Source organism: Aquila chrysaetos, chromosome 13, assembly GCF_900496995.4.
Source record: "Aquila chrysaetos chrysaetos chromosome 13, bAquChr1.4, whole genome shotgun sequence".
Taxonomy (NCBI): Eukaryota; Metazoa; Chordata; class Aves; order Accipitriformes; family Accipitridae; genus Aquila; species Aquila chrysaetos.
This window is the reverse complement of record NC_044016.1, coordinates 31877593-31892004: the sequence shown is the minus strand read 5'-3', so window position 1 is coordinate 31892004 and position 14412 is coordinate 31877593. Positions and strand designations below refer to the sequence as shown.

Below are 14412 nucleotides of genomic sequence, written 5' to 3'. Positions count from 1 at the left end.
TTTCTATCATCTCTCTTCAGATTTATTTTAAACACCTCCAGCTGATGTCTAGACACAAGGACACCTGAACTAGTATCAACAGCATATTCAAGATTTTTTTTAAATTTTTTATGACACTGATCAGAAAATGCCCATCTGCTGTTTTTCAGCTTCTGAGATTTAATGATTTGCTATTGTAGAGCAGGAACAAAGAAAAACATGAAATAGATTTATAGCCTATCTGCAAAACTAACACATTTGTATCATTCACCTATCAATCAGCCCCAGTTTGTTCCAATGAGGACAAGGTCAATATGACTACTACTAGATTAATTTTGTGATGCTATATAGCAACGAAGCCTTTAAATATCAATGGTTAGAGAAGGAAAAAGGCTCACATGTTAAAAAAATGGAAGAAAGGACATAAAAGTATTTCCCTAAAGAAGTCAATAAAATAAATAGGATTCCAACACTGGTATGTTTGAAACCTTCGAGTGATTTCTAAAATGGAAAGCTATGAGCAATTTGGCCTGTTCATTCCATTCTCTGGTCCTGTTATGTTCCCATAAGTTGGTGCAATAGCCAGCAACATTGGTTGTCTGTCTGAAAGGAGTATCAAAATAAAACCCAAGAAAATGTCTTCTCTATCCCCCACCCCTTTTTTCTTTTTTTTAAAAATTGCTTCCCTGGTGAAGCTTTTGGAAATCTGCTTGATACAGTTATTTTGGCAATACACATTCTTGCTTGACTGCTTTACCCATGACCCAAAAACTGATTCAGAAATCTAGTACCGTGGTAAGACAGTGAGTGACACCAGAGTCTGCAAAATAGCCAATATTTACATTTGCAAGGGTGCATGGAATTATACCTGCCTTGCTTTCTGTTCTGCAGCCACTGTGGAGAACAACATAGGAGCAAAGACTGCAAAACATTTAGGCTCTGCCTCTCTATGGCTTTGTCTAAACCCCCACAGACCTCTCCCTGGCTGTCCAGACCAGGGACCTATTGCGGAAATTTTCCTTCTGGTTCATGTGTCATTGGATTCTTCTTGAGAGAAAAGCAAGGGAACATGGTGAGGGAGTGAAATAAAGGAAGTGAGAGGAATTGAATGAAAAATACAACTTGTGTACATAGAGAAAAGAGCTGAGATTTAGATTTATATTCCTCACAAATTTATTTCTAGGATTACTAATGTATACCCTTCCCTCTCAGTTTGCGCAATCTGCTCCCAAACACACAGAAGTAAGCTTTTGTTTGCTTTTGAGTTGAAAGACATTCTTCTTCTTCTAGACTTTGCTGTGGAAGAGAGAAGTTGGGGTGAAGAATAACTTGCTTTGGCAATCATTAATGGTTCTAATGGTTTCAAATTGTACACCACCAACTCCTGAGTTTCATTGACTTTCTTATATATTAGAACTAGTCAGCACTGAGAGCTCAAGAAATGCTGCACCAACATAATGCACATAGCAATTCTCTTCTTTTTTTCCAGACTGAAAATTGTTTTCCTAAGCAACTGCTCTACAATAAGCTAGTTTGTATTACAAATATTTCAAACATTTTTCCCACATAACTGGATTTTAAGCACAAAAAAGATTAACTACTTTGAGAATTTATATTTAATAATACACAGAGGACGTAGATAGCTTCTGTATAAAGCTATTACATGCCTAAACCACAGTATGACTATGCTCTCAGGAACAGAAAAAATACCAAAAATTATCCCTTATGTTTGTAGTAGTGGTCTCAGAAAAAAACTATACATAATAAAATACAGTCCACATTGTGAGAAATGTCTCAGTAAGGATCCCTTCAATAAAGATCTACATATAAATTAGGGTGCCACTTTTAAGGCAGAAGCAAAGCATTTTGTAATTTTGCCAGGATTTGTATTTGACCCTTTTACAGAAGTAAACACCTGCGTTGGCTCACATGTTTGATTTCTGCATCTCAGTACTTCACAGCACGGCCTGTGCTGGGAAGACTTTGTTGACATTTAAAACACTTCCATATTACTGTTTTAATTCAGATCACAAACACATCTTTGAAGTGAATTTCCCAATCATCCCCACTTACTCCACTTTGGTTCATATGGATTGGTCTTAGAGCACAGAGCTTCCAGATGAAGCTAAGCCAGAGCCCACCTAACATACGATGAAAAGGTGTCCAGTCATGGAACCAGTAAGAAAGACCCTGAAAGATCTCCTCCCACCCCCAAAACCTGGGTTAGCAACACTAAATTTTTGTAGTGCTCGACACTAGTTGCTTATGTAGACTTAGCCTTTGTCTGCACATGTCTAAAACACGTATTTTTGTTAGCAGAATGTCTCTGAGAGGATTAATCTTAAAAACCAGTTCATTAAAATGTCCAGTTAAGTGTCATAGAACCACAGGATGGTTTGGGTTGGAAGGGACCTTAAAGATCACCTAGTTCCAACCCCCCTGCCATGGGCAGGGGCACTTTCCACTAGAGCAGGTTGCTCAAAGCCCCATCCAACCTGGCCTTGAACACTGCCGGGGATAGGGCATCCACAGCCTCTCTGGGCAACCTGTTCCAGTGTCCCACCACACTCACAGTAAAGAATTTCTTCCTAATATCTAATCTAAATCTACTCTCTTTCAGTTTAAAACCATTACCTTGTCCTGTCACTACACTCCCTGATAAAAGAGTCCCTCCTCATCTTTCCTGTAGGTCCCCATGAGGTACTGGAAGGCTGCTATAAGATCTCCCCAGAGCCTTCTCTTCTCCAGGCTGAACAAGCCCAACTCTCTCAGCCTGTCCTCATAGGGGAGGTGCTCCAGCCCCCTGATCATAGAATCACAGAATCATTTAGGTTGGAAAAGACCTTTAAGATCATCAAGTCCAACCATGAATCATCACCATGGCCCTCCTCTGGACTTGCTCCAACAGGTCCATGTCCTTTACCTATGCCAAAACTGTATTATGGTCTCTGATAAATATTGTATTCACATGCCATTAAAATACTAATGGCCAGACTAAAAACTTTTTCCCCACAGTGAAAGCTACTCAAGGAAGAACCATGTCCCTCAAACACAACTGCTTTTGTCAGCAAAGGGAATAGGGATTTGTAGACAAAGTTTTGTGTCACTTTTAGGAATAAAATGTTTTCAGTTGGATGGGAAAAGAAGAAACAAAATTACTGAAAATCTTTTTTGTGCAGGTAGTTATAATAATGCTTGTTTTCAGTAAGTGAGAGATAAAGAGCTAAAACGAATATTGGACTATAAACTCTTATACAAACCTAATAGCGTCCCCTTCAGAACAAGCTTATTCTCAAATTCATTTCAGTTAGCACAGCTTTTCCAAGTGGACAAACCAACCCTCACAGAAACATGCTCACAGACAAATTGCCCAAGTTGTTCAGCACTGTTATTTGGCAAGGTCTCCAGCCAGATGGGTTTGCTAATGACTCCTGCAAGGTGCTTAAATCAGAATCTAGTGTAACACATGACTGCCATGTTTAATTACCCTGTTAATACAGCTTAATGGATATCATTTGGTATGTAAAAGTCAGAGTTTTTGATGAAAAATACAACGACAAAACAGTCTTTTTCATTTGAATGTAAGGATACCAAAGCCTTGATTATCTGCCCATGTATAACCTTTCCTAAGAGCAGTCATTCAGAACAATTGTTACAGAGCAGGCAGACATTTGTTCAACTTGGAAAACACTTCTTAGCCAGTGTGCCCTAACAATGGACACAGAATTTTACTTGCATCAGTTGGATATATTTTTTAACTATTCAACAGTTTTCTGTAGGTTTGCCTGAACGCATTCAGCTGCTAAAAGGAAACTGGGATACAACCATGATCTTGAACTATTTTTTTTTCTCTCAGAAGGGTAACTCAAATGTGCTCATTAGCTTCATTTCATTTTGCAAAACCGTACTTTTTTGGTGTAGACTTTAAGCTCAGTACTATAAACAAAACATCTCGCATATGCTAACACTGCAATTAAATCCTCAGCTGCAGGCACAAGAAGATGGCAAGCTATTTGCTGCTACAACTGAAGTAAAGTAATATGAGAAAACTAGACCCCTTTTGAAAACTTTCTTTAGGACATATTTTTGGGTAAAACTTTTTTTTTTTTCTCCTAGGTCACTAATCAATGCCTGTGAACAGCCATAACAGCTTTTGTTCCTTGACGCGTGAAGCCACCTCCTCAGTTATAGGACAGGACACATGAAAGAAATTAAGTTTGATAATGTTGACAATCCCTCCTTGGTAACAAGGGATCATGAGAGCTCTGGGGGGTTGGACTGGCTCTGGACTGAGAACCTAGAGGGTGGGCTGAGCAGAAACCTGAGATATTACTGATGACAGTGATTATAGATAATACAGGAAAAAATAATTCAGGTTTAGATTTTTAACATTTATTAAAAAAGCAGGATGTATGTTCATTTCAAATTAAACAGTTAAAAATGTTAAAGCATACAAACAAATCAATTGTGTACTAGCAGCATCCAATTGTTAGAATTTTCTAGGACTCCTCAGTACAGTCTTGGCAAGCTAAAAATATTACAACTTGCAACCAACTGACCTCACCATAGTGCAGATAAAACAAACTTTATAAAAACAACAATTTAAGGTTAAATAAGCTTAAATAAAGGTGTTAAATACAAGACACTTGATCAAAGCTTCTGTACAAAGATAAACAAATTTGGCATTGTACAATTGATTGGCTGGCTCACACCATACATGATTTCAATAGTTAAGCAGTATAACTGTTTAGCTGAACATCAACTATACAAAAGTAACTGAAGTTGGGAGTGGGCTAACCCCAGTGAGCCATTTACAAGGCATGTGTATTTTTAGAAAATCAGAACACTGTTTATATTCAGGCACCATTTGTTCCTGCAAATAAATAATCTCTAATGTATCTGCATCCAAACTAGTGTTAAACACATCAGTGCTAACATTTTATAAACACAGCTTTGTGACTATTCACTATACCTCCATTCTTATTGCTATGACAATGTGGACTGTGGAAATAAAACTACTGTACATACAAAAAAATAGAGCACCTTTTAAACATTAAAGTATATGTCTGGTTATTCTTTTTATCTTACAATACTGAAGCCCAAGCTAATGTAAATTGCTTTAACATCTTCACCAGCGCACCTGAAATGCAGGAACTAAAATCCCAAATATTCCTCTTCAGGCAAGCCCCAGCCAGAGCATCTTCTAAAAATGTCTAAAATGACACTAAGGATTTTTTACATTCATCTGCACACAAACAAATATCTGCTATTCTCTGCTTTCTTCATATGAATTTAAAGACGGATTACCACAGTTCTCTCTCCTTTTCAAATGAATAAAGCTGGATAGAGAATGTAGCAGAAACACCTAAAATGGATTGTGAACACAGTGAAATTATTACCCCGCTAATTCAAAAAATACAGCTGTTATATTGTTCAAATAAGTATCTTCCAGAGGCCCATTCATTAGGGTTTTTTGTCTATCGTATTGAAAAACCATTCTGTAAATTTCCTCAGCTGAGCAGCTGCTGTTTGAGACTCCTCCTGAAGTCTCATGTTATCTTGTCTCAGATGCTGTACCTCTGCTTGGAGAACTGCCTTGTCCTGTTTTTCCTGGTTAACAAAGATACAAGTTGAGTAAAGTGAGTAGTCGTGATGACAGCACTTATTTTTGTTGTTAAGTCATACCGCCATATTTTGTTGAGCTCCCTAATCTGTTCTGACAACTACTAACTGTAATTAATTCATTCTGAGAAAATACTGCAAGCTAAAAAGAAAACTGGATGCTACTTTAATACACAAATTATAGTTTACTACATTTAACAAAAAAAAAAAATCAAGCACTAAAAGGATAAGAAGCTTTTAGCTATTACAAATCATATGTGAGAGCCCAAGTCATAACATAAAGAACTGATTTCAAGCATACACTAAGGAAGAAAAATATCTAATTTCAAATTTTCCTTTACACGATTATTTTCTTAACAAAAGCACTCTCGTTTCTACCAGTCCTGGCATTGTCTCCAGCTCAGAAATTAGTCAGCAAATGAGACACAAAGCAAGTCATTGTTACATGATCAAGATACCACAAGTCAACGAGGATGACAAATCTGGAGTGTTAACTACTTAGCAATAGCGCCTGTGTCCATATCCCTATGCTTTGTTAAATCCAAGGTACCATAAATGGCGATAGAGTGACTAGTTCTTTCTGAGGTATGACTATATGGAGGACAGTTACTCTGGAGGAAAGACCCATAAACTAGTTAGCAGCTTGTTCACATAACCATTCCCACAGGACCTTGGGCACCTTAGTGTTCTGATCAACCCCTGGGCTCTACCATTCATTAATTACACTAGCTAGCTTAACTGATGTACTTTTCTCAAACCCTGAATGAACTCTGCATAAAAATACAACTATTAAAACTGGGAAGAAATAATATCGCTAATGATCTCTTGCCTTTCTCAGGTCGGTCTGTAGTTGCCGGAGGATGACTTCTAGTTGGTTTACTTTCCCAGTCAGAGTACTTGGAGCATGTTCCCTGTAAAGTAAACCACTACCTTCACTCTGGGTTAGCAAAAAACATTTTCTCCCCCGGGTTTTGCAGAGTAACACATTTAGTGACAGCAAAGGAAACAAATCAGTTTAGGCATAGTTAGGAAAACACAGACAAAACCAGCATCAGCAAAAGACTATTACTGGAACATAAGCCCATTGCTGCAATATCCAAAATATGACACTGCCTCTCATGCAAATCAGGCAGAAATTACAATGATTTTAAGAAGGAATGTTTTAGGAATTATTTGCACGTACCCTCACAGTGCAAGTCAAACTTGCTGCTAAATGGTGTGCCGAGCACGCTTATTAACAAGCTGCTTTCTGATAAGGACTGTACTAATCTGAAGCAAGCTGCAGCAGCAATTATTGTAAACCAAAAGAGCTGTTAAGAGTTCTTTTGTCTGGCCTGCAGTTGTGTCATTTCCAGTGAAGGATAAACCTATGGCTTTATGGAGACTAATATTTTGTTTAAAGGTCAATACATATGAAATATTGCCACAGGTTAATCAAATGCATGACTGCAGGAAAATACTGAGAATAGCTTCTCTTTCCTGTATGACAATGAGCACCATGGGAGACAAGTTCATAGACGTTATAGATGAAATTAGCCATAATGTGAATCATTTTGTCTAGAAGAGAGAAGCTGAAGAGAGAAGCTTTATATACAAAGCTGAATCAGCTGCTTCAAGCAAGCGCACAAATCTGACAGATTTGCCAATGCTAAAGTGGATCATCTTTACCAGTCTTTTGCAATCCTTTACTGATCACTAGGCTAGGGAAAGATGTGGACTTAGAAGTCATTACAATAAATGCGCTTTACCATGTAAGTTAATTTGTGTAAAATTGGTTCAAACTAAAGTGTGATTGTCTAACAAGCAAGAAGACTTTTCCCTCCATTTCCTCTTCTTCCATTCCTGCAGCTGAAGAGCAAAACCAAAGATGTGTTTTTCTTTTAAAGCGTGCTAGTGGACAGATTATACTGTTGAATCTGTGTTTTTAACAAGTATACTCTTCACAACAGGGAAGACAGGGGGAGAGAAAAAAAAAAAAAAAGGAAAAAAAAAAGAGAATAATCTCTCCCAGAGCACTGGGAAGAATTTGAAGAATTGGGCAGTTTGGCATGAAAATTTCCTGCGGTCCTCAGTTACAGGTTCTCTTGATTAATCTACCTCTGTACAAATGAAAAAATATGGATTTGCAAGTAGCAAATAGTTGCAAAAGATAGGTAGGAACACCTGTTCCAAGGCCTGAGACATTTGCTGCAGTTAGGGTTATTGCATACTACAGAGTTGAGCTCCTGTTATTGGTTCTATTGAAATGAAAATAGAAATAAGCGTAACACAAATTATTGTATAGAAGGAATACAGTGAAAGAAACTTTGCATCTAACCGTACTCTGCATTAGAGGCCTATTCTAGTGAGAGAACTTTATCTGACTATATTACAAATTTTCTAGACAGAACTGCTCAGAGGTCAATTCCAAGAAACAACATTTTTCAGAATTAAAGACATGATCAGTCAAGGTAACAGGTCTGCCATCAAATAGCAGTGAAACATGCATACAGGCAATCTGACATGCAACATGAAGAGAAAACCTTTTCTTAAAATGTTTTTGTAAGAAACACGCTTTAATTCTGACATACCCAGTAGCCTCAAGGAAATCTTTTCCATCTGTGGGACTCTCATCCAAAGGTAACTCTTGTGCTCCTTCCAAGCCCTGAGCTTGCTGCATATCATTCAAGGTGCAAAAAGATGCTACTCTCTGATCTGTAAAAAAGTAATGTAAGCATACGTTTAAAGCTGGACATATATACAAAATAAAAGGCTATATTACAGCCATTATCCTGGTTCAGTTAGAGAAATGGATGTAGGTTTCTACATCACAGCTTTGAAGATAATCAGCAGATGTAAAGTATATTCCAACTAGTTGGCTTCCCCACATCTGCATCCAAAGGCAACCCCAAAGCAATTTTTTGTGTCTATCAGCAGAGTAAGACAGATTGGTTTGGACCAGTTAATACTGATATGAACAGTAAATTGGTCTTGATGAAATCTGCAGAAAACCCTTTGAGAATTCAGGGTCACAACCAATGACAATAATAATTCAGCAAAAAGGTTTGCATTTTCCATGGACTTAAAGCCACCAGATTCCTCAGAAATCTGCACTGTTCATTTCATACTGTTTTACTGCCTCAAGTATTTGCAGAACCTAATGGTAATCTGCATACTTGAAAAACAATAAATTCACACTATTTTTATCAATTGAGTTTTTGTTATATATAGTACTAAGGCACGCTATTACTTACATTGGATTCCAGTAGAACATAATCTAACAAGCACAGATGTAATTACCTATGGATATACAGTGTGGTTGCCAAAATACATCAGTCACCACATAATAGAAGTATGCCATGCAGATCATCATTGCACAGAACAGGAGTAAATGATGCATTCATTAGGATTTAATTTGTCATCTTTAAAAAAAAAAAATCCATATTCTGTGGAGATTGATTTAACTTATTTCTGTCAAACAAAATCCATGTCTGTAGGCTTGTATAAATTCTGGCGATAACATGCCTGCCTTGCCCTTTCTCCCCTTGCTGTACCACCCCACAGGCCCGAAGCTTGCATTATCATGCAAACGTGCAAACATAGGAAATATTAAAGAAAGTTTACAAAAGGCAAAAGTCATCAATCCCAGACCATCACCTAGAAACGGCGTGTGATGACAGAACGGCCCAAATTCTTCATCTGAGTCAAAACCTGGAATAAGATTTAGAATGTTCCTATAAACAAGACAGTCCATCTCCACTGGAGCAGCTGTGGCCCTCACGGACAACGCACACCGTGGGATACTCCCCGTGCAACTCATGCTGGCTCTCACTCTCAGCCTTGCAGCGTCATTTTTACACACCACTGACATTACAGTAAAGCATGAGGTGTCATGCCCCATGTTTCTAATAGTAATACCAGTATTGCGACACAACATGACAACTTGGCGTGGTACACGAATAGACAACCCCCCAACCTCTAAGCACCCAAACAGTGAACACAGGCCAGATCATTTTAACTAGGAAGGAAATTTTGGTTTAAAAGTTCTACCAAAAGAAAATAGGAAATCACTAGAAAGCTCTTTAAAGGGATTTTTTAAAAATGAATACTTTTAAGGAATAGCAAAGATTGACAATTCATTTATAATAGAATGAAGAAAAGTTGCGTGTCATTTTTTGTCCAGTTTTAAAGACCACAGCTCAATTCCCCTGCTTTTATCCTTATTTCTGACTAGTGATGGATCTCAGCAAATATAAACACAACTTTTTCATATGTGCTGACAATAAGTTGAGAACATAACTTTAAACACATAATCAATGACATCATTTACAGATTTGAAACTTATTAAGTTGAATAGATTTAATTAGTACAGATAAACTAAAACTAGTTTTCCAGATCAAAGGCAGTATGTAGGCCAGAAACAAGACTGTGAAAACAATCAGTCTGAAGTACATATCTAATTATTGATTTCACCTTTATACTGTTCACATTTTCATGACCACTTGATAGCAGAAAACAAAGCCAGCAGCGAATGTTATGCTGTTGCTATTTTTTCAATGGCCAACAATACGTGACATTGTGTCTCAGAGGCAATTCTACTGTAATATAAAAAAAATATGCATTTTTCACTCTCTGCTGAGTAAGCTTAATTAAAGAGAATGGCCACTTGTCTGGTTTATTTTGTCAGTTGAGAAAACGTTTTGTCAGTTTGATCTCCCCAGCAGTATTTGAAAGCATCTTTTTCTCAATGGATAAAAAGCAGGTGCAAGAACAGGTACATGCAGCTGTTAATGAAATCATGTGATGACATTTTTAAACACAGTATTTTAAAATACTTTCTTATTATTTCTGCACACAACAAAAACATAAAAACATGGGTGCTTGCAATGAAGTATAATGTGTGGATTAACTTTTTCTTCCTTGTGTAATCCCTAATGAATTTCAACTCCACATAATTTAAAAATAATATTAACACTTAGAGTAGGAAATTAATTGTTAAACCTTTTCTATATTCCTAGTACAAACAAAATATATTTTTCCAATATTCATATCTTTATAAAATAATGAAACCATATTCTCATATTCATCAGGTGAGGAACAAAGTCACTACATGGCCACCAATAACCAGAAGTCTCCAGTCATATAACATACTATGTAAATCCCTGTGTTGCTCTTCAAAGAGTAGTTCCTTAATTTTCAAAAGCCAGATTAGTGTCAAAATCATTCTCTGAACAAGTTAGTAACACAGTAAATCTCTGTAATGACTAGTACACCAACAAGATCCTGGACTATATCAAATATCACCAATCTCCCTATAAGTATCCATGCTTAGCAATAACTTCACCAATTTACTATTTAAATCAGAACTGTTTTTAAACCTGAATTGTGGTGAAGGTTGAACTTGTGCTTCAAAGAGCAAAATGTTCCTACTGATTTTTCTTTTATTTGTTCTTAACAGAATTGGCTTGACTTTATATTTACGAAAATGAACTCAAAGCTACCTTCACCGACAGTTAATTTTTTGAAAGAAGAAACAAGTGTATTTCTGACTATGATGCAGTAGACCTAAGTTCTGCTTCCCCCAAACTACAGGGACACCTTGTATTCAATTCAAGTGATATGTACATACTAAACAGAAGAAAATACATGTAACTCTCAGAGCTCTTATTTTTACCCGGGACATCCTTGCCAAACCCCACACAGGACCCATGCATAGAAAACTATTTGTAAAAATATATTGGTGTTTATATTAGAAGTTTAAGTAACAGCTGACTTAGCAAGACCAAAGATGAGACAAAATTCAAGTCTCACTCTAAAGTAATAGAATTGTACAGTTGTAACCACTAAGAATTTGAATCTGGATTTTCATTGTTCCAGACCACTAACAGACGCCAGAAAAAACTCCAGACAATTTTGATATACTGGAGAGCAGAAAAGGCTAAAATGATTATATTGCATGAGGCTTCTCTCTCATTAAGGCGAAGTCTACCCACAAACATACACTGACATATGCACTGAAGCAAAAAGCATTCCACATGCATGCACTAGAAATGACCAAATGTTAACTAAATATTTTCATTTTTCCTTTTTCTAGCAGTTTAACATACTAATTTGGTTAAAATAATTATCTCTCATGCTGAATGCTTCACTTCTTTCTCATTATGTTATGTGTAGCGTTACTCACATTAAGCTATAAAGATTTTAAATTGAACTATTAAAATAATATTAATTATAGTAGCACAGATGTTTCTGCACAGATAAATTGGCAGTAAGAAACACTGGATTGTGATTGGCACTAGTAGATGTTCACAAAAATAACCTGGGAAAAAAAATCAGAAGTTGAAACCACCTATTTTAATGAACTAAATCAGAAACATCAGAGGGACTTTCTTAGGCTGATAATTCCACAATATGATTTACCAAACACTAAACAGGGTTTTTTAAGCACAATAAACCCAGTTTAAAGTAGCACAAATAGTACAAAGTTCTATTCATACTACTAATAATAATCAATATTTATGTTTGTGTCAAATCTCTTCTACAATGACAGTAACAGATACAGACATCTAGAAAGGCTTCTCCTTTTGTTCCCCAAAACTTCGAAAAGATCCAAAATTAGCCATCAGCAACATAATACACATCTTGAAAGCCAGTCCTTCTTCCCTAACTTGGAGATCTATTGGAAGGATAATAGAAAAAGAGAATTAAAAAAATACATTCTCTTCTTTTGCCTTATTCTTTTCTGACATTTCTTTGTTCTCCTTTTTCTAATTCGGCTTCCCAATTTAGTCTATAAATCACCATATCTTTATCTTTACTCAGTTCAACATGCTTTCTTTCATTTTGCTTCGTTAACTTCTCCTTTTTCACCCCAACTGCCCTCCCTAAAACCCTACCTCTTTTGATGTACAGTCACATCCAGTTCTGGTTTTTATCGTTTGCTTCAGGCTTGAATACAAAAATATTACAACGGTGTACTTCTGGCATGTCAACTGCTCCCTAGGTACTGCCTCTCTGCAGCTCCCACCAAAATAAGAGAAGAGAACTGGAAGTAGCCTATCCATGTACGAAGGAAATGGAAGGGTACCCCTTGCTACTGACTGCATGCATGCTAAAGATGATCTCTGGATAAATATCAGAGTCAAAACTATGTCCTGCAAAGGAAGGCAGTGCGAAGACTTAAAATAATGCTGCACTGTGCTCCAGCTTGTGGACACTGACCCTCAACAGACACAGCTCAAGCAAAACCCCTTACTGATGCAGCTTCTGGAGCCTGTGGAGTTAACGCCTGCGCAGCTCTCCATTGCGCTGGGAAGACCTGTCTTAGGAATAACAAAGGATTTTCAGGAAAAGTTTGAAGTAAATATTCAGCTTCCCACAAAAGTTCTTGCCAAGCAAAAGCAGTGAAAATGAAATCCTCACAAAGTGAAAAGCATTATCATCATACTTTCAATTAAAAAAAAAAAAAAAAAAGTAATGACTTACTCCACCCTCATGGACCACAGTTTAAAAACTGCTGTTCTACATAGCACCAAGGCTTCAGTTGGATAAAAGCTAATACTAATTAATAAACAACATAGTCAACTGTTCATTTGTGGAGGGGGTGGTGGGGAAGCTAAAAATGAGACCGCTATTCTTGTTACACCCATGAGTAAACTCTGAGTACAGATGATGTTAGCAAAAGTCTTGATGCTATATTTAATTCTTAATCCAATTAATGCCAACATTATAAGCACCTAAAAAGGCTATATTTAACATTATTTGAGATACAATTGCAATTTAAGACAGACAGATGAAGGATTGTGAGGCCCACATTATGGGTGTTGAACTGATCAAAGTATGTAAGTTGTCAACCTACAATCTAGAGAGATCACAGGACAAAAACCCTGACCTTGGAATCAGATCGGTAATTCTAATAAACCAATATTAAGAAAAGACCTTGTACAAAGGAAAAAAAATAAAACTAAGTCTTGTATCTAGATTCTAGAACAAAACACAGCTTTGAAAGATCGGGTTGGCAAAGCCAAACTAGAGAACTCTAACGTTGTTAATTGCTTAAATCAGTATTAAACCAGTCCTATCCATTTTTTTATCTTTTTCATTGAAGGTTTTGGTGGGGGGGATATGTTGTTTGTTTGGGGGTTTTTTGAGACAGCTCTATATAAAATGTGATCATATTTCCACCCAGTTTAATAAAAAGATCAAAGCAGTTTTATATTCAGAAGTGGACAAACTTCAGAATCATCCACTCTTCTTGTCAAACTGATAGAATGCAGAACAGTAGTTCCAAGCTATTTTTAAATAGTAAGTTGAAGCAACTCCTAAGTCAACAACATTAAAATACATAAGGAAACTGCATCTGCTAATTCATATCCAACACATTCCCTCCAAGTGATTTTTTTTATGACGTGCCTATCAGTTATTCCTTTTGAAATGACTTTCAAATTGCAAGACGCAGGATAGAGAAAGTTGAACAAGGGCTTAAAAATTCCATTCCTTGTAAAAATTTCGCAGTACTATGAATTTACTCAAAACATTTTATAAATCACCTAACATATACACAGACGCCTCTATTGCAGTCCTAAACAGAAAAGAATTACCTTCTTTCATACAAAACTAGATTATTTACTACTCAAATTCTTACAATAATTAAAAAAAACCCCAAACAATAAAAAGTTTCTATCTTGCGACTCAGACCACCAGTTATTCAGCGCTATCCACAGATTTATCTAAGATTTTTGCAATTTAAATCCAACAAGTGAATACTCCTTCTCCCTAGGATAGGCTACCATGGATAGCTATGTTGTTATATCTCTCTCTCAAATTCAAATG

At 36.6% G+C, this 14412-nt stretch overlaps 1 protein-coding gene across 6 annotated transcripts in view; it reads right to left on the bottom strand.

Annotated features, from left to right (window-relative positions):
- Positions 1-4355: 4355 nt before the first annotated feature.
- SIPA1L2 (signal induced proliferation associated 1 like 2) overlaps positions 4356-14412 on the bottom strand; it is a 150946-nt gene continuing 140889 nt past the window's right edge. For 3 of the 6 annotated variants that reach the window (XM_030035196.2, XM_030035197.2, XM_041128405.1), the window contains 4 exons: positions 9238-9291; positions 8172-8295; positions 6431-6512; positions 4356-5589 (listed from right to left, as the gene is read on the bottom strand). In XM_030035196.2, coding sequence (XP_029891056.1) covers positions 5443-5589; positions 6431-6512; positions 8172-8295; positions 9238-9291 — 407 coding nt within the window. In that variant the 3' untranslated portion in view covers positions 4356-5442. The remainder of the gene's footprint in view (positions 5590-6430; positions 6513-8171; positions 8296-9237; positions 9292-14412) is intronic. The other 3 variants (XM_041128404.1, XM_041128407.1, XM_041128406.1) reach the window with 1 other exon arrangement.